This window comes from Sphaerodactylus townsendi, linkage group LG13 (genome assembly GCF_021028975.2).
Source record: "Sphaerodactylus townsendi isolate TG3544 linkage group LG13, MPM_Stown_v2.3, whole genome shotgun sequence".
NCBI classification, from domain to species: domain Eukaryota; kingdom Metazoa; phylum Chordata; class Lepidosauria; order Squamata; family Sphaerodactylidae; genus Sphaerodactylus; species Sphaerodactylus townsendi.
In genome coordinates, this window is record NC_059437.1 from 3004065 (window position 1) to 3025135 (window position 21071).

The window sequence follows — 21071 nt, forward strand, 5'->3', positions numbered from 1 at the left end:
AGTAACCAAAGTAATTTTATAATTTTATAAACAGTAACCAAATGTTTTGGAAAAATTGTTTACATTCTCCCATTGGAGTAATATATATAAACATAAGTTAGAACGGCACGACAATGTAATCTGAATATAAATATAACAGCTAGCCAGATTCTAGATACCGGTAATTAAACCAACTGGCCTCATTAAACTTCATGGCTGTTAAAGGCAGGTCAGGGTTTTTCAAAGAATAATAATGGTTACAATAATGGTTACAATCAGGGAGGACAACGCTCTGGACATTTCGAGAGGCATAAGAACAAACCAATTGCAGAGCGTTGTCCTCCCTGATTGTAACCATTATTATACTTTGAAAAACCCTGACCTGCCTTTAACAGCCGTGAAGTTTAACGAGGCCAGTTGGTTTAATTATCTAGAATCTGGCTAGCGGTTATATTGGCCAGTGAACAAAAAAAGATCCATGTGCACAAAGTTTGCTTGTTGATAGGTTAACCATTCAAGGTGGTGGATGAATTCACTTCTTACCACCTGCTTTCTAGACGGGCTCAGATATACAATTAAAAAGAGCTTTTCAAACAAGGAAGAAGTCAGTTAAGGATCAGAAGTGAGCTTTTTGTTTGTGAGGACAACAGGCAAGGTTATCCCTGCATTTATTTATACACAACATTTCCGTTATAAAAATTACGAGAAGTCAGGGTTAGGTTTTGAGATAGAAGGAATTAGAAACTACGGTCATCAACACATCAAACTCTAAAGACTGGACTTTTCTAAATGGAGTGGCCATGGCTGGGTGGAGTCTCTCTGCTTTGTGTACAGGGGGTCCTAGATTCAAAACACAGCATCTCCAGTTAGGGCCAGGCAGTGGAAGATGTGAAAGACCATTCTTGGCCCGAGGCCCACAGCAGTGTTTTAGCGAGTCATTTGAAAAACGCCGGCTGCTGAGCGAACGGCACTGGGTGGACGCCGGAGTTTTCCCCGCACTGCTGTAGGTCCCCTCTTACCTCCTCTCGGCTGCTGGCGCTCTGCAGAGCCCGGGGGACAGGCCTCCTGGCCTCCGACCCCGGAGGCATCGCTATGGCCATGGGGGTGTGTCCCCACGGCCTACAACATGACGGCAGCCGAGAGAAGGTAAGAGAGGGAGCAGCAGTGGCGTAGGAGGTTAAGAGCTCATGTATCTAATCTGGAGGAACCGGGTTTGATTCCCAGTTCTGCCGCCTGAGCTGTGGAGGCTTATCTGGGGAATTCAGATTAGCCTGTGCACTCCCACACACGCCAGCTGGGTGACCTTGGGCTAGTCCCAGCTTCTCGGAGCTCTCTCAGCCCCATCCACCTCACAGGGTGTTTGTTGTGAGGGGGGAAGGGAAAGGAGATTGTCAGCCCCTTTGAGTCTCCTGCAGGAGAGAAAGGGGGGATATAAATCCAAATTACTACTCTTCTTCTACAGCGGCGGGCCCCATGCGAAGGCGGCCCCGCAAGCGGTTGATGCTCTTGAGCCACTCACACAGGAGCGTCCGAGCGGCCCTGGGGCTCCACCGGCGTCATAAACACCGGCGTGCCACTGCTCCTGGGGCTCGTGCTGAAACCGCCTGTGTCTGACAAATGGAGCTTTAACTCTCAAAAGCTTAAACCCTGAAAATCTTTTTGGTCTCTAGGGTGCTGTCGGACTGATACCTAGTAGCTGAGCTCAAGAAAGTAACATTAAAACTGCATCACACACCGCTGCAACCTACTAAGCAGAGCGGCTGTTTGGTGCCGACTGCCGATTATGACGCAAAACCCACGCAACCCTCGCCGATACTCACGTGGCACCAGTTGGGAATCTGTGGTCTCCATTCACCGGCTGGTCCAGAGCCGACATCATGGAGCACTCTTCCACCCTTAGGGCGTCGGGATCGTCTGTCTGACTAGGCAGTTTTCCCAGAGGAAACTGCTGCCACTTGGTTGCCTCTGCGAAGGAAACATTGAAGGGACGTTACACGACAACCAGACCTGATATTTTCTCTTTGGAAATGGCCAGCCCTCTAGAACCACCGCTCTCTGGGTTTATTCTCACACACCACGGACATGAACGTGCACAGGATTTTAATTCCAGCTCCCCAGGTTGTTTAATTTTAATTCCAGCTCTGTCACACTTTAGCCACGTGCATGAAGAAGAAGAAGAAGAGTTTGGATTTATATGCCCCCTTTCTGTCCTGCAGGAGACTCAAAGGGGCTCACAATCTCCTTGCCCTTCCCCCCTCACAGCAAACACCCTGTGAGGTGGGTGGGGCTGAGAGAGCTCCGAGAAGCTGTGACTAGCCCAAGGTCACCCAGCTGGCGTGTGTGGGAGTGCACAGGCCAATCTGAATTCCCCAGATAAGCCTCCACAGCTCAGGCGGCAGAGCTGGGAATCAAACCCAGTTCCTCCAGATTAGATGCATGAGCTCTTAACCTCCTACGCCGCTGCTGCTCCATGAGATGAGGGCAGGGAATGTCAGGGAGATGCATTCCGCCCCCATGGGTGAAATGGGCATTGATACAGCTCTAGTGAATGGTGTACAGACAACTCCTCCAATTGCACTGACAGAAATGTTGCCCTGATCTGTGTCTGGGTTGGAGACAGTTGGGAGTCCTTCTGAGCTCTCTCAAAGATCCTGTTCATCACTTTCAGGAGCAGCAGTGGCGTAGGAGGTTAAGAGCTTGTGTATCTAATCTGGAGGAACCGGGTTTGATTCCCCGCTCTGTCGCCTGAGCTGTGGAGGCTTATCTGGGGGATTCAGATTAGCCTGTGCACTCCCACACACGCCAGCTGGGTGACCTTGGGTTAGTCACAGCTTCTCGGAGCTCTCTCAGCCCCACCTACCTCACAGGGTTTTTGTTGTGAGGAGGGAAGGGCAAGAAGATTGTAAGCCTCTTTGAGTCTCCTACAGGAAGGAGATTGTCAGCCCCTTTGAGTCTCCAACAGGAGAGAAAGGGGGGATATAAATCCAAACTCTTCTTCTTCTTCTTTTCTCTTTTTCTGTTGATCAATGTAAAAAAATGTGGCCCAATTGTTTGATAAAGATAAGAGTTATACTCATTTTGATGCTCGGAGGACATGGTCTCTGCATGCCCGGGCCTTCTGTCTAAGGCAGGGGTCTGTAACCTGCAGCTCTCCAGATGTTCATGGACCAATTGGCCATGCTGGCAGGGGCTGATGGGATTTGTAGTCCATGAGCATCTGGAGAGCCGCAGGTTGCAGACCCCTGGTCTAAGGAAAATCTTCCTCCCTATTTGGACTCTCTGGCTAATTTAAAGCTATGTAGAACCTTTATGCATGCAAGACTGAACTGCCCTTTTTCAAATGATTTTTCTGGGTTGTCAGCCACAGATTCCTTTTGTCAGCTAGGCTGTGTCCCAGCCCCTTTCAGTCAGTGGACTTCTTGGTACATATCCTTTTGCAATGCCCTTCTGTGTCCCAGCTTAGGCTAAAACGAATCGTTCCATGTTTTAATTAATGGTCCATGGTTTCTTGAGCAACTTTCGAGCAAAAGGTTCAGAATAATACACTTTCAAACTGCTTTCAGTGCTCTTTGAAGCTGTGCGGAATAGCAAAATCCACTTGCAAACAGTTGTGAAAGTGGTTTGAAAACGCATGATTTTGCAGGTGCGGAAGGGGCCTCTGACCCTCAGCGTGCTTATTTTGTTGCTGGTTTCTTAGAAGCTGCAGAGAAGAACTGGAGGGATATATTTTTACACACAGGTCATTTTAGTTGTTCCGTCCAAAACCTCTGTCTAAGAACAGAGGGTTTGAAAGAAAGACAATCAGGAAGGAAGTATAAACAGCATAGGAATCCCAATAGCCTGAGAATGATCCCTCTGGGATTGAAACATTTAAAAATACCTTCTTAACTTGGAAAAAAAAGTATGATTAGTACTTTTGATTAATATATATCAGGTATGTTTAGAGCTTGTATGCATGAAGCATTCTTGATTCCATGCTGTTTCTGGGAGTTTTTTGATATCTCTTTCTGGAAATGTTTTGCACCATCCAGACCTGGGAAGTGACTATCCAGCCTCCCAAGACTGCGTGCTACTCAGCTGCGTAAAAGACCAGGACCACTGAGAATAAATAATAGCCGAGGGAGAGAGAGAGAGAGAGGCAGATCTGGAAAAAGAACCAACCGCTATCTGTCACAAGTGCTCTGAGAAATGACAGTTTTTGGATCAATGATCCTGCCACCTTTGGCTCAAGGAATAATTCCTATGTACGGAATTATTCATGCCTAGCAAAAGAGCATTTCACAGAATCCACTTCGGGAATTCACTGCTACAAGATATGAAGTCCATTAGTTTATGTGGCTTTTTAAAAAATCAACAGATCCACAGCCTGTTAATTTTTGCTATTGCACATTGTCTGACAGTATCCGATCTAGACTGAACCAAGTTGTTTCACAGTCGCTGAGGGTCGGCTGCGGATAGCAGCTTTTTTCTTTTGGCAGGCATAGACCCGGTGATTACATACCCTTTTATCAATTAAATTAAGGAAAAGGCTCAAGCGTGTCGGCCCTCAAAATTAGACCTGTCAGTCCTGTGTTGTCTTTGGATCAAATATCGGATTGTATATTTTATTTTACTGTATCTAGCCTCAATATGGTTTTGTGCTATGTTTTGAAGGCCTGCAGCTCTAACACTTAATATTACGATTGCCCCCTCGTTCGGCACCTGTCGACAGTACTGCTGCTGGCCACGGGCGAGACTGGTGATGCGCACTCCCTGGTTCTCATAGTATGTGACCGTGGGACCAAACAAGCTCAGATCCTGGATTCTACTCCTCTCCCGACCCCCACCCACCCACCCACCCCTACTGAGTTGAACCCAGCAACCCTCTTTGCTTCCAGCTTGACATTTAGGCGTCTTAGTTGATAGTTCCATGGGAACGTCAACTCAATGCGTGGCAGCTGTGAAAAAGGCAAACTCTATGCTGGGGATCATTAGGAAAGGAATTGATCATAAAACTGCAAAGATTGTCATGCCCTTATATAAAGCCGTGGTGCGACCGCACTTGGAGTCCTGTGTTCAGTTCTGGTCGCCGCATCTCAAAAAGGATATTGAGGAGATAGAAAAAGTGCAGAGAAGGGCAACGAGGATGATTGAGGGACTGGAGCACCTTCCCTATGAGGAGAGGCTGCAGCGTTTGGGACTCTTTAGTTTGGAGAGGAGACGGCTGAGGGGGGATAGGATTGAAGTCTATAAAATTATGCATGGGGTAGAAAATGTTGACAGAGAGAAATTTTTCTCTCTTTCTCACAATACTAGAACCAGGGGGCATCCATTGAAAATGCTGGGGGGAAGAATTAGGACTAATAAAAGGAAACACTTCTTCACGCAACTTGTGATTGGTGTTTGGAATATGTTGCCACAGGAGGTGGTGATGGCCACTAACCTGGATAGCTTTAAAAAGGGCTTGGACAGATTGATGGAGGAGAAGTCGATCTATGGCTACCAATCTTGATCCTCTTTGATCCGAGATTGCAAATGCCTTAACAGACCAGGTGCTCGGGAGCAACAGCCGCAGAAGGCCATTGCTTTCACATCCTGCAGGTGAGCTCCCAATGGTACCTGGTGGGCCACTGCGAGTAGCAGAGAGCTGCACTAGATGGACTCTGGTCTGATCCAGCTGGCTTATCCTTATGTTCTTATGACATACAAACCCCTCCCCGGTGCCTAGCAAACCGAGAAGCAGCGTTCACCTGAACTGACTTGCCAAGCTGACCCCAGGAGCGCAGCCCTCTTCTCTGCTAAAGCCCTGGTGTTCTCAGCATGGAACGATTCCAGCAGAGGCAGGGACTGAGTTTCCATCTCTTCTTCTTCTTCTTCCTCCTCCTCCGCCAGGTCCTCCTCTTTGGCAGACCGCTCCAGCCGTCCCGCCCTCTTGCTGAGCCCAAGAGTCACCCCGCTCTGTTTGGCTTTCCGCTGCAAGCTCTCCACGGTGTAAATGGGCTGCCTGCAGAGGTCTGCAGCCGAGCCTGGGTTGGGAAGGGAGTCGGCTTCTTGGGTGTAGATGGAGGTGAGGCAGAGAAGCTTCTTCTGCGTGTCCAACGGCAAAGGGGGCTCCATGCTCTGCAGGATCCTGGGAATGAAAGCCAAGCCAGGGCAAAAGCAGTCATTCTTAAACGGGTATAAGGCCGAATAAGAACCTACTGCCAACAGCGGCAGTTGCCCCAAGGAAGTCCACAAGAAAGACACAAAGGTGGCAATAATCCCCTGCCCTTGCCCATCCCAGCAGCAGATACTAGTGCCATACTACTCCTGAACATGGAGGCTCCATTCATCTGGATGTTGACGGCTCTCCCATCGTTCTGCATCAGATGGAGGTTTGGGACTTCCTGCTCCAGCCACACTAATCTCTCACTTTGGGCAAGGTTTCAGGGAAGGCTGAATGTGGCAAGAAGCCGGCTACATGCCCTGTTTTCCTTAAAAGTGGCCCAAAGCAAAACCAGACCTGTTCCCTAAAGCTCCCTGCAAGTGCCACAGGGCTCAGAACAGGGCTGGACTCTCCTGCCTGCAACGGACCCCCCCCCCCCCCCCCAAGTTCTCCACAATCTGTGAAAAATGTGGACCAAAGAAAGATTTTGTCCTGGGCATCCAAGGAGAAGGGGAGCCATCAGGAACGAGAACCAAGGTGGCAGAGCAGTGGAGTGCCGGACATGGGTTGTGGAGATTCTGTTTGAAACAGCCCCTTCCTTTCTGCAGACGCGAGAAGCTCACAGTCACTCTCTGTCAGGGATATGTGTGTGTGCTCCTCGTCCTTGGTTTTTCCCGCCAGCCTGCTCTGGCTAACTGCCTGGTCTGGGAGATTCCGGGTTGTTGCTGTCTCTGCTTGCCCGTGTGAAACTATGCTTTGTTTTCATTTCATGTGGCGGGAAGGAGGGTTTGATACTGTATTAAGCTACTATCTGAGGTCTGAGTTCCTCAGAACTCACATGGCTTGTTTTCGACAAAGACTGCCAGTACAATAAAGAGCTTTTAAGAGTTACTTTTGACTGGACTTTTCGTTATACTCTCTCCCGCTCTCTTGGCCTTGACCTACCGCACAAGGCTGTCTTGAAAATAAAAAGACGACCTCTGTACACCACTCTGAGTTTCCTGAAGGAAGGGTGGAACAACAACACACGTGTGTGGGGGAGAGAATACACTCATGGTCACCCCAAGCACCTCTCTTTACGCACTCTGGCCTACAGACACTATTCAAAACAACACAGACAAGCACATCATTCACACATCTAGAAGCCCCTGCACTTAGAAGCAAGGTGGATACCTCTATAGAAAGAAACACAACAGTAACAGAGAGAAAAACCTCCAAAATAGGTTGCCACCATCTCAACAGAAAACAGAACAAGTGGCACCAACACAGACCAGTTCTGGACGCCGCATTTCAAAAAGGATATTGAGGAGATAGAAAAAGTGCAGAGAAGGGCAACAAGGATGATTGAGGGACTGGAGCACCTTCCCTATGAGGAGAGGCTGCAGCGTTTGGGACTCTTTAGTTTGGAGAGGAGACGACTGAGGGGGGATATGATTGAAGTCTATAAAATTATGCATGGGGTAGAAAATGTTGACCCAGAGAAATTTTTCACTCTTTCTCACAATACTAGAACCAGGGGGCATCCATTGAAAATGCTGGGGGGAAGAATTAGGACTAATAAAAGGAAACACTTCTTCACGCAACGTGTGATTGGTGTTTGGAATATGCTGCCACAGGAGGTGGTGATGGCCACTCACCTGGATAGCTTTCAAAGGGGCTTGGACAGATTGATGGAGGAGAAGTCGATTTATGGCTGCCAATCTTGATCCTCCTTGATCTGAGATTGCAAATGCCTTAACAGACCAGGTGCTCAGGAGCAGCAGCCGCAGAAGGCCCTTGCTTTCACCTCCTGCATGTGAGCTCCCGAAGGCACCTGGTGGGCCACTGCGAGTAGCAGAGAGCTGGACTAGATGGACTCTGGTCTGATCCAGCTGGCTTGTTCTTATGTACTGCAGCTGAGCCTTTGACAAACTTTCAAGAGGTGACGGTCCCCAAACAGTGCAGCAGCCTCAAGAACCCCACGCCACGCGCCACCCCTTTTCCTAGTCTGGCGTTCCCAACTGTCAGGAGGACCTTCTCAGAAAACTGAGTGGTTCCGTGGTGGGCTACAAGAAAGGTGGAGCCTCTTGTGCAGGGGTCCCCAAGGTGGTCTTCGTTGGCATCATGGTGCCCACTGATGCCCACCCAGAGTTCTCAGAATGTGGGTGGGGTCAGATTCCATGCCTTACTATTGGTCTATGACTGTAAATCTACCAATAATCTGAAACTGAATCAGATGGAGCTTTTGCCCAGCAGGGCTTTTGATTGGCTGTGCAGATTTTTTAAAAATGTTGCTTCCGCAGCAGCTTGCGTCTAAAGGTAAGCTGTGCGCATGGAAGAAAATATTTTTAAACAATACATTCATTTAAAAAGCCATCCTATTACATAGAGCTTAAGAACATAAGAACTAGCCTGCTGGATCAGACCAGAGTCCATCTAGTCCAGCTCTCTGCTACTCGCAGTGGCGGGTTCACCAGGTGCCTTTTTGGGAGCTCACATGTGATGGGACTTTCGTTGCTGCGGCTGCTGCTTCTGAGCACCTGGTCTGTTAAGGCAGCTGCAGTTCCAGATCTGGGAGGATCAAGATTGGCAGCCATAAATCTAATTTCTCCTCCATAAATCTGTCCAAGCCCTTTTTAAAGCTATCCAGGTTAGTGGCCATCACCACCTCCTGTGGCAGCATATTCCAAACGCCCATCACAACGCTAAGTGAAGAAGTGCTTCCCTTATTAGTCCCAATTCTTCCCCCCAGCATTTTCAATGGATGTCTCCACTTAGTAAGGTATTGTGAGCTTCTTGCCCGAAATGTGAAGGAGTTACTCATGAACTCACTCCCCAGACATTTTCTCGTTGGCTATGCCTCCTACAGCAGCCATTTTCTCATTGGCTCTGCCTCCCCACCGCAGCCATTTTCTCATTGGCTGAGCCCCCCTCACCTCACTCATCCCAGTTGACATTCCAAAGGTTCTAGACTCAGAAAGGTTGGGACCGCATTCTAGGGTATGAAGGTACCCAGACCTTTAAAACTTGTTAAGGCACAGCTTGATCTTCAGTGCTGGAGAAGTCAAGAAACGCCATCTGAACTCTGGAAACAATTTCAGCTGTTAAAGCCAAAGAGTCCAGATCCCAAGGCAATTGAGTGATGTTCACTTTACAGATGTAGGAGATGGGGACTCACCAACAAGGAGCTTCCAAGCATTCCTCAAGGAGCTTCAACCACCGGAGTGAAACACGATGGAGAAAAAAAGCCCTGGAGCTCCTCGGTTTCTCTTCTTGGAACTCTTTGAAGAGCGCTTTGGCTTCTTCTCTTCAGGAAGAGCAATCGAAGAAAAGGGCGCGAAAGAAACTTAAGCTGGTGTAGCATAGTGAGAAATCAAGTAGAAGACCCAGCAGACCGCTGGACTTTGCCACGGACTCATCGTCAAGACGCAAGCCACGAGCGCCACTCCCCTGATCCTCAGCCCTCCTCCTGGCCCTTTCCCCACTTCACCGCTTTGCTGCGCGCTACTCTTGGGTAGCGCTGGGTCCCGCGGCACTTCACTGCCAGGGGCGGCGACAACGCAGTCGCCCTAAGGCTACCGCTCTCGCGCCCCCTCAGTGCAGCATCGCCATTCCTGGCGCTCCTCAAAATGGCGCCTTTTGATGACCCCACGCAGAGCGCTGGGTCGTGGGGAAGTTCGGGCGCTGCCAGAAACATGCGCCGCTGAGAGTAGCACGCAGCAAGGGTGGTCGACGGTGAGTGGGGAAAGGGCCCTGGTCCTCCTGATCCCAGTCTCAGTTCTTCTACCTGTAAGGTGGGTGTAAGAATGGCTTCGCAGTAACGGCTAATCTTAAGACTAGAAGGGAAGTCAATTAAATTGCTGCTGCTTCCCACAAGCCTTCAAAGCATGGCAAGGCAGGTGAGGCTAGCTACTAGTCGCTTTCATGGGCAAGGACCGGATGGCAGGAACTACTTAGCGCATCTGGCAGGAAAGGGAATCTATTGGTAAGCCTGTTCTAACAACCGCTGGCAGAGGCTCTTCTTTTCAATTCCCCCCCGAATCCCAAGTTAGTTTCTTTGCTTAGATCAGTGCGATGGCTTAACCTTTTCGGTGACCGAAAAGCTCAAATTGCAACCCCAAACCCACTTATTTGTCGCAAAGTGCCAACAAGGCAATTTAACCTGAATACTGAGGTTTTTGTTCAGAAAAACGGTTGGCTCTGAGGCATGTGTTACTCGGGAGTAAGCTTGGCGGTAGTCGGTGGGTTTGCTTTGAAGCAACCGTGCAACTCTTTGAACGGGTGAATCACGACCCTAAGAGGGTTTACTCAGAAGCAAGCCCCATTGCCAGCAACCGAGCTTACTCCCAGGTAAAGGATCGCACTTTAGTTCTTCGCATGAAAATTAGTGGGGTTTAACAGCACTTAACAGGGTTACCAACACTGCCTCCCCAAAACTAGGTCTTAGGTTTAATGCTAATAATCAAGCCCAGCGGCCCAGGCCAGCCTAGATGTGTTGGGAGGGGGGACTCTGTTTGCGCATGCCCACAGAGAGGGCTCTGAGTGCCACCTCTGTGCCGTAGGTTCGCCATCACTGTTTTAGGTAAACTGTTACTTTGAATTGGGCTCCTCAAACTGTATTTTGCAGAGATTTTGGGATACACAAAAGGGAAAATCATAAAAGCTAAGTCATGGAGAAAGAACCAGACAAAACATCAACAGGCTATAAGATCTGCCAGTGGGCCCTGGAAGCTATGTGTGCTAGTTTGATTTTTAGGCACCCAAGATAATTTATAGTGAAGAAGTAGATGACAAAGAGACAGACTGAATCCCAGTCACAGAATTTTAATTGATTCTGTGTATTAAATGCATCCACATCCATGAAGGACCAGGCAAGTAGAGCTCCAGCTTTGAAGTTCACCACTCTCCTCCGAGATACTTACTGGCTTGCATGTTGGTCTTCAGAATTTCCGTGATCCAGTTGATGAGGTACCGGGTATGGAGCCCTGACTCCCGGGCGTGTCGGTTTAGCTCCCTGAACATTTTCTCAAGTAGGGTCTGGGTGAACTCTCTGGAGTGGAGACCCGCCAGCAACGGCTGCCAAAAGCGAAGGAATGTTTGGGGGATGCTAAAATCCCACTCTTTGGTTTCTGCAGACCACAGCCAAAAGGGAGTGACAGATTGTGGTTTTAAAAACAAGCAAACAAGGATGGCACAAAAACATTTTTTTGGCGGGGGGGCGGGGGAGGGGAGAGAAACAAACCCAAGGCCACTCAACTCTCAAAACAAGAACAATCGAAGCTGGTTTTATTTAGGATTATCAGCAGAAAAGTGGCAATCTATTCTATTTTAAATGTATTTTTAAATGTTGTGTTTCACCTCGAGTCTCCGGCCCTTTACACACGGGCCAAATACAGCGTCCCAGGGATGCTAAAAACAGCGTCCCTGGGAGACCGTTCGCATGGCCGGCGCTGCTGCATCGCAACTCCCGAGCGGCATGAAGCCGCTGTTTCCGAACCTCACTCCCTGAGTGAGGTTTTTTGAAAACAGCGGCTTCCAAACGCTGCTGTGCGAATGGCAGGGGCTGGAAGGCGCCATTTCCCCCCCTTTCCCAAACGCGCCTACTGTCCCTCCAGCGCGTCGTACAGGCCAGGGAGACTACTCTCCTGCCCTGCAACTCCAGAGCTGTCGTGCAGGGCAGGGGGGCGTGTCCCCTGGCCTGTGCAATGTGTCGGAAGGCTGGAGGGACGGTAAGGCGTTTGGGGGACGGCGCAGCCTCTGCGCAGGTTGCGCCGTCTTCCCCACCCCTACTGGGACCGTCCGTGTGAACAGTCCCTGGGGGTGCATCGCTGTCGTTTAAGCTGACGCACCCCCGCAGTGTGGCCGTGCAGAAACGGCCTCCTATAGGGAGAGGGTGCAGGGTACTAAATAAACAAACTACTAAATAAATGAAAAGGGTGCTATGCGGGTTTCTTCTGCATCCCAGTCAGACTACTTTCATCTATCTAATCTGGAGGAATCGGGTTTGATTCTCAGCTCTGCCGCCTGAGCTGTGGAGGCTTATCTGGGGAATTCAGATTAGCCTGGGCACTCCCACACACGCCAGCTGGGTGACCTTGGGCTAGTCACAGCTTCTCGGAGCTCTCTCAGCCCCATCTATCTCACAGGGTGTTTGTTGTGAGGGGGGAAGGGCAAGGAGGTTGTAAGCCCCTTTGAGTCTCTTGCAGGAGAGAAAGGGGGAATATAAATCCAAACTACTACTACTACTACTCCCCCCCTCCTCCTCCTCCTCCAGATTGGAGTCCACCACTCAACCACCACACCACGCAGCTCAAAGTGGACTCAGCCTTCCATCCTTCCGTGGTCGGGGGACTGCCTTTACCTTCCACAAAAACAGCCGTGGCCTGGATGAAAGGAACTTTGACTTTCAAAAGCTCATTCCCTCAAAGTATTGTTGGTCTCTGAAGTGCTACCAGGCTTCAAGCTGCTCCTCTATCACTGGAAAGTCTGAGTCACCAAGTTAAGATTCATGTTTTACCCAACTGACTGGGAGAAAAAGCATCCTGCCTCCGAGCTGCCACTGACCAGGTGATGCGATTCACCTCTGCGCTGTGAAAAACTTCCCTGGCCCATTTCCACGCAGCCAACCTCTGCTAAAGGGAGAGGGCACGTTTTGCCAGCCTTGTTGGCGGCCCTCCCCAATGAGCTCCCGCCCTGTTGGTCCAAGCAGCAGTGAAATGGGTCACTCACCTTGAAGGCCGAGGCTTAAGGTCCGCAGGTCTTCTGCAGCTGGGATGAGAAAGCCGTTGCCGAGCATTGCTGCGGCCACCATCTCCCTGGTGCAATTACAAAGCTCAGTTAGCCTGCTCCTCAAAGACCGCGCGTTGACTCATAAAACCGCCCAACATTCAGAACAGTGGGCTGCTGTGTGGTTTCCGGGCTGTATGGCCGTGTTCTAGCAGCATTCTCTCCTGACGTTTCGCCTGCATCTGTGGCTGGCAACTTCACAGGATCATCTTCAGAAGATCCTCTGAAGATGCCAGCCACAGAGGCAGGCGAAACATCAGGAGAGAATGCTGCTAGAACACGGCCGTACAGCCCGGAAACCACACAGCACCCCAGTGATTCCGGCCGTGAAAGCCTTCGACAATATATTCAGAACAGTGCATTTCAGAGGAGTCGCCCAGACTTCTCCCGGACTGGGCGAAGTCAGGCAGATACTGCAAAGGGGGCAGAGCCACAAATTTAGCCACTGAACAGGTCAATGAGAGTGTTAACCTCTGGAGAATATTCTTTCCAAGCAAATGGAATTGGGATCAAGTTGTATAACTGGAGGCTAGTTGTGGACATGGTCCTGCTACCAAAGCAACATTTTTTTAACAAAAACTGGACAGTCAATAGGGTAGGGCAGTGGTTCTCAACCTTCCTAATGCTGCGACCCTTTAATACAGTTCCTCATGTTGTGGTGACCCCCAACCCTAATATTTATCCTTTTACAGATGGAGAACACTGATGCAGAGAGTCTTAGGCGACCCATGTGAAAGGGTCGTTCGACCCCCAAAGGGGTCCCGACCCCCAGGTTGAGAACCACTGGGGTAGGGGAAGGCCATCATTTTTAACTGACAAAGCTGAGCTGTTTATTTTATTTTATTTTTTATTTATGGGATTTTTATACTGCCCAACCCCCGGAGGGCTCTGGGCAATGCTCGCTGGGAATTCTTTGCTTCCCAGCCCAGACACCTCAGTGCGAACCGAGTCTTTAACAGCACGTACTTATGGAAACACTGAAAAGAGGAAGGCTCAAGGAGAGGAGAAACTGAAGTCTATCACAGAACGGGTGTTAAGGAGTGGAGTGCACACAGGAAGGAAAAAACCCTCTCAAGCCACGCATCCCCCATCCACAAAACTCAGGAACCCCACTGTAACTTACAAGCAAAAGAATTTTGATACATAATGTGGAACTCCCTGACACATGATGATGTTAGTCTGACCAGCACAAGCACCTGTAAAAGCCAACCACAGAAGGCTAGTAGCTGTAATTAAAAGTCTAGGCTCCTTACAGAAGGAAGCACACTACAAGTTGGTGTGGGTTCGGCCATCCTGCCCAGATTGTGGGACTGCGGTGACTGGTTGTACACTCTAGTCCAGCAAGGTACTGACAATCACGAATTCATAGCATCCATTCTGCCCTCACCGGCTCTGCTGCAGGCTCTGCTCCTGAGCAAGCAATCCTGCCCCTTACCTGCTCTCTTTGTGAAGTCTTTCATCTGGGCCACACAACCACTGCACCGTAAGAAGAGTCGCACCACGCCAAGCCAGGTCTTCTTGACGCTCTGCAGCTCCCCGCAGGACCTAAAGGTAAGAAGGTGGCCTGGATTCTAACAGAAGGGCACCGGACAGCCTGGCAAACAAGGTGGTGTCAGGATGGCATTGTTGGGAGGAGGGATTCGTTGGGGGTGCTTTCGCTTTTGGGGGTGCCTCGTTATCACTACTTGCTCTGGCCTTGGCGTTTGGCGGTTGGGATGGGCCTCCAGGTTGGACCCTCTAAGTCCAGAACCCCAGAACCCCATTGTCAAGGGAAAACATTACATATGCTGTAATGCAAGAGGAGTCTGGTTTTCAAGCTCCAGGTAGGTCACGGTATACCACGTGAGCAGGTGCACCTGTAGAGATACGTCATAATAACTGTACCAATGGCTTAAAACTCAATGATAATGTATTACTGTATCTCTTAAGAATGTATTATTCTTCACATTTTGCCAGATAACAGTCTCTTAATAAATATCATTTATCTCTATTATTTAACCATTCACTTACAAAATCGACAGCAAACTTTTTAACAGAAATAACAACTTCTAAACCTCTAAACGCTTTTTTAAACTTACAAACCTCTCCTTTTTAAATGACAAACATAAATTTCTAGCCAGTTTTAATATTATCTCATTACAAGAGACCCGAATCAGTAGCGACATCTATCTTGCAGGTTATGCCTCCTCCTCAATTCCAGCATTCAGGTTAAAAGTCAGAGGGAGGATGAGAGCAGGTACTTGTATCCTAGTTCTCTCTCAATCCAGAAATCAATGCAGTAGCACTAAACTTCGTGCCTGCCTTTGGCCCAAGCCCTATTGAGTTCGCGGCTCAATCTGAAATTTTTACTAGTAAATGTTTATTTGCCACCCGCAGAAGAGGCAAGCATTCTTGTAGAGAACTGGTCACGATTCCATCAATACATACTTTCGCTTGAGCAAGAACATCCTCTGACACCCGTCGTCATTGTTGGTGATCTAAACACCAGGATTGGAGAAAATGATTCAGCCCCAGTCAAAGATGTGGCTTAAATTTGGATGAAATTCAATTCGACACCATATCTCAATGCAGGTTGTCCAGCTATCACACCATAAATCAAGCAGCTCCCCATTTGATAGACCTTAGACTCATCAGCAAATAGGGGTAATTTCGTGGTCTTCCTCCCTTTGATTACCTCTGGAAAGTTCACGCTAGATTCGCACGCGGAGTGAGTGTGATCGACATGTAATAATATCGCCTGAACTAACAAAAAACCACATTGACCACTTTGTAATTATGGCTCGAACTTGTTGCGAGCACTCTCCCCTCCTTCTTAGACTAATAAACAAATCCGTTCGAAGCAAACCAGCCTAGGAAGCAGGGTCGTCCTGTCATGCCCGGCGTCGCTGGACTAAAGAAACTGAACTAAACGCCGCTTCATTCTATTTCTGATGATCGGATGGCTAACTTTCTTCAACAGTTAACTGCTGCAAGTATGTTGGTGAGGAGGTTTGTCAAATCTATAATGAACTGGTTTCCTATCTAACCACTCAGGGTTCCAGTAATCAATCACATCATAAACTTTCACATTCAGTGAATCCTTCCACCTGGTTTGATGGAGAATGTATGAGTTAGCAAGTCCCAACTCCTCGAAGTTATCTCATCATTGTGAACTTAGAGGAAAAGTAATGCTATCAAAAGAGTACCTCGCAGAAAGAAAGTCCTATCATGATCTTTTTTTAAAGACCAAAAAGAAATTACATCTCACAAAGATTTGGAACAATCTCCATCAAGCTCCTTAACTCCAGAGACAGCAAAAGCTTTTGGCGCGATAATTAATTCATGTGCGGGCGCAGCCCCATAACAAACCATCAGTTCTCAGATTTCAGTGGAAGCATGGAGGACACATTTTACAGCCATTTTCTGCAATCCAGAACTTTTGGATATTCCATGTGCAACTGGAGCAGCAAAGCATTTACCAGAATGGCCTCCTGTCAGCTGGGCATGAGGTGGTCAAATTCCATATTTTCCAACCTAAAAAATTAAAGGGAAAGCGCCAGGCCCCGATGGCCTCACACCCGAACTCTTCAGAAGATTCCCCTCGAGTTCTGGGCCCCTATTTTGGCCACCCTGTTTACCAAAAATTAATAACAGTGGCTGCATCCCCAAGTATTGGACTGAAGCTATCATTGTATCTCTACATGTGCTGTGATCCATCAAATCCATCTAACTATCGCCCCATAAGCTTGCTTTAAGTGGCTAGTAAGCTTCTTTACAATAAAATCTATGATACGCCTCACTGCTCCGGTCCTCTTCAGTGCTAGGTCCGGAACAGATAGGATATGCCACAGGTAAATCCAACTCTGACCATTGTCTGGTTTTAAATCATTTGGCGGAGAAATATTTGTCACCCCAAGGGTGGGAAACTCCTTGGCGCTTTCCCAGATCTGAAATGCTATCGGTCTCTATCCCCTCAGGAATCAAAGCTGTGGGAAAAATTGACAGCGTTAGAAATAGACCAGAGATTACTGTTTCTTATTCGCCAGTTGTATTCCTCAACCACCCGTCAAGTTCGTTGTGATCGTGTTGGCTTCCTAACTTCACCTATATAGTTTCTACCAAAGGGAGTCAAGCAGGGTTGTATTCTTTGCTCCTCTCCTGTTCAATCTTTATTTAAACGCACCTTGCTCCTCATTTATCTCAGACCGAAAGTCACGCACCTGCTTTGGGACAAAGACCCACATGTGCACTGCTCTATGCAGACGCACACTGTGTTACTGTCTTCGTTCCAATATGGGCCTGCAAAGACTACTTCAAGCCTTTGCGACGCATTCTCGCACAAACAACAGTGCCCCGTCGATTAACTACAATAATTCCAAAGTGCTGATTTTTTCGAATTCAAAAAAACTCAGCACGTGGAAAATAAACGGTACATTGATTGAACAGGTCCATTCATACAGATATTTAGGAATCATCTTCCACCATTCTTTAACCTGGACCTCTCATATCCACCAGGACTCTCAATACAAGTAAAACCAAAGTGTTGGCAATATCCAGATTTTTTTCAATAATCTCAGAGGCGGTCAATTTTTCTCCTGCCGCAATGGAAGTTTTTTCAAGCAAAACTACTGCCACAATTACTTTACCGGAGCTCCAATCTGGGGAGCAAAAACCGCTGAGAAATTAGAGAGTGTTCAATCTTTGTTTTTTCGGTTGCTTATTGGGTCTTCCCAACTCAGTCACGTACCAAGTTCTCTTTGTTTAGAAACCGGAGCCAAGACGATGTTTTCCCAGGTTTGGCTTTTCTTTGTTTAAATACTGGCTTCGCATTCATTTTAGAGTCTCCCCGGCAGTTCGACATATCTCCTGTTAAGCTGTTTACCACTTCCACCTCAATTCCTGGCACACCAAAATTATCAATCAAATAAAACAACATAGGTGCATCTTTTGACCAACTCCTACTGGATGGATCTAAAGACAGGCTTTCGGAGTTTTGAAACAACGTATTCTTGACATTGAAGGGCAGCTTCTCACAGTTGGAGCCTGCAGAACCAGCCTCCCACATTTTATGGCATTTCACCACCATTGCCGGGTTTTATGGCTAAATATCTGAGTAATTTAATCAATCCAATATCTCCGCCAGATATTTTATGCTTGCTCGGCTTAATGTGCTACCGACTGCCCAAACAAGAGGCAGATATCATGGCATACTCCACAGGAGCAAATTGTGAGGACTTGTTCCTGCGAAATGTGGCTCACCAAACAATCAACTGAACACGCAATTCTTCATTAATAAAGATTTGGCAGTTCATCGGTTGCTTTTTCTCGAGGCCATCTTGAAGAAATTTTCAGTGAGATCAGACAAGGAAATAGTTTCATACTTGCTTAGTGACCATCATCCCCACACTACTGAATCAGTTGCCAGGTTTTTAACAAAGGCACTTGGATCAAGGGTGAAACCTTTGAGTAAATTTTAGTCAATTGGTTTTAACATAATTTGCATTTTACCACTTTTTATATGCCATTAAAGGTATTGTATTTGTATTTGAAAATGACAAACATCAAAGTGTTGTAGGGCTAAAGACTCCTGGGTTGGGTCACACCTCATCACAGTGATACCGCTTGGCCCAGGAAAATAATATATATATATACACACAAACACCCCAAGCGACCAAACGAAGTCCTTGTGATGAGGTGTGACCCAGCCTGGGGGTCTTCTAGCCCTACAACACTTTGATGTTTGCCATTTTAAAAGGAGAGGTTTGTAAGTTGTTACCTCTGTTAAAAAAAAACATTTAGAGGTTTAGAAGTTCTGTAAAAAAGGTCTGCTGCTGATTTTGTAAATGAATGGTTAAATGATACGCAGAGACTGTTATCTGGCAAAATATTAAGAATAAAACTCCAGTGGGGGCCGGATATTTCCCAGAATTACCCCTCAATGCCAGACTACAGAGATCAATTCGCCAAAGAAAATGGTTGTTTTGGAGGGTGGACTCTTTGGCACCGTGCCGTGCTGAGGTTGCCCCTGTCCCCAAACCCCACCTCCCCAGACTTCACCCCCAAATCTCCAGGAATTTCCAGACGTAAGAGTTTGCAACTCACACTTGAGTTCCGCAGGGCCTGTAAGACAGAGCTGTTCCGCCAGGCCTTTGGAGGATCCGGCCGCTGATGGTGTCTCCTTTCTTGGCCCCTTAATGGGTCTTCTGTCATCTAACTGGACCTGTTGTCCCTCCCTCTTGGGAAAGCGATTTTGAAACTGGGGTTGTCGGACGCCACCTCATACCCATGTTTACGTAGCTACTATATTCAAAGGCCTTTTATTGTTTTTACCGCTGCTTTTAAAAAGGTTTTAGTTATTTATGACTGTATTTGTCTATTTGTTGTGCACCGCCCAGAGCCCCTCGGGGATAGGGCGGTATAAAAATCCAAAGAATAAAATAAATAAATGAATAAAAAAATGAAACGGGGAAGATATGGAGTGTTCAAGCAACCATCGGACTTACCCCAAACTGATGTTTTTTATATGAAACCAAAACGTCTACGATTTTCTCTGGAAGGGAGGAAAAGAGACCATTTTCAAGACTGAGAAATACACGAATGTAGCACAACCCTTCCTCTCCGACACAGCTATCTTGGTTCTGGAAATGACGTGCTTTCCTCAAACACTAAGTTGACCATACTTTTTTTTTAAAAAAAGCTGCCGAAACAGCAGATTGCCAATGAAGGCAAAGTCTTTACTTCTGCCCCAGGAAAAAGTTCACATCATGGTGGACACAGTGTATAACAGATCTCCCTCCCCATAAAGCTCTGAAGATGCCAGCCACAGATGCAGGTGAAACGTTAGGAACAAGATCTACCAGACCACGGTCACGCAGCCCAGGAAACCCACAATAATCACCACATCGTCATGATATCAGAGACTCTTTACAAATGTGGGTATCGCTAGTGGTGGCGAACCTATGGCACGGGTGCCAGTGGTGGCACTCACAGCCCTCTCTGTATAATAACATGCAAACAGAGGCACTCAATACATACATCCAGGGTTGGCCCGGGCCCCTGGGCTCGATTATTAGCATTAAACCTAAGACCTAGTTTTGGGGAAGCAGTGTAGGTAACCCTGTTAAGCGCTGTTAAACCCCACTGATTTTCATGTGAACAACTCCCTTTACCTGGGAGTATGCTCAATTGCTGGCAATGGGGCTTGCTTCTGAGTAAACCTCCTAGGATTGTGATTCACTCGTTGGAAGAGTTGCATGGTTGCTTCAAAGCAAAGCCACCCATCTACCAACTGCTTACTCTCGAAAATCCACGCCTCGGAGTCAACCATTTTTTCTAATCCAGTTCCTCAGTATTCAGGTTAAATTGCCGTGTTGGCACTTTGCGATAAATAAGTGGGTTTTGGGTTGCAATTTGGGCACTCGGTCTTGAAAAGGTTTGCTATCACTGCGCTAGACGCCTGGCAGCCAACACGAACAACCCAGACTATCCCCTTTTCAACAAAAAGAACTAAGTGGAATTGTAATTTTACCCACCACCTGCTGGACTGACTTTGTTTTAGAAGGCTCAGCTTAAAGATTTGGCTGATAGGTTAGGTGAGTTAGATTATGACAGTTGGTGCTTCATGGGGGATTGGGACGGAGTAATCTCATTATAACTGGACAAGAAAGTAGACAGCAATGTTAAAAAATTAAAAGGGAAACTTCCAAACTCATTTTTTGACTTGCTAGGTAATTATGTATTAAAAGATATTTGGAGGGTTAAGAATGGGAGGGCTACAGAATTTATTTTTCAGAGTGCTATAAATCTCATGCCCGATCAGATATGACAATTAGGAACAAAAGATTTTAAGGTTCACTGATTGGAAGACATGTCTATTACCAAAAAGGCTTCTGACCATAATGCTATGCTATGGAAATTAGGAGGAAGGAAAAAGGAAGCTATCTTGGAAACCAAATAAGTATGTGCTGGCAAAAAAAAGAATTAATAAAGGAAGGAAGGAATTAGAAATTGTCTTGAAAGAAAATTGGACTCCTAATATGAATTTAAATGTGGTTTGGGATAATGCAGAGCATTTTTTTTTGGGGGGGGGGGGTTATTAGAGAAGGATAAAGACAACAAAATGAGAAAATTTTACGGGAAAAGATTAAAAGAGTCTTTGGGGATAGGGGCGGTATATAAGATAGATAGATAGATAGATAGATAGATAGATAGATAGATAGATAGA

The 21071-nt window shown here is 47.3% G+C and overlaps 1 protein-coding gene across 1 annotated transcript; it reads right to left on the minus strand.

The window, feature by feature from the left end:
• Positions 1 to 914: 914 nt before the first annotated feature.
• Positions 915 to 14307, minus strand: LOC125442919 (ribosomal biogenesis protein LAS1L-like). Its single transcript, XM_048514705.1, has 7 exons — positions 14304 to 14307; positions 12812 to 12897; positions 11005 to 11211; positions 9238 to 9283; positions 5709 to 6088; positions 1800 to 1944; positions 915 to 1098 (listed from the first exon to the last, which is right to left on the minus strand). Exons 2-7 carry the CDS (start codon positions 12891 to 12893, stop codon positions 915 to 917), a joined length of 1044 nt encoding a protein of 347 aa, XP_048370662.1. The 5' UTR covers positions 12894 to 12897; positions 14304 to 14307.
• Positions 14308 to 21071: the final 6764 nt, after the last annotated feature.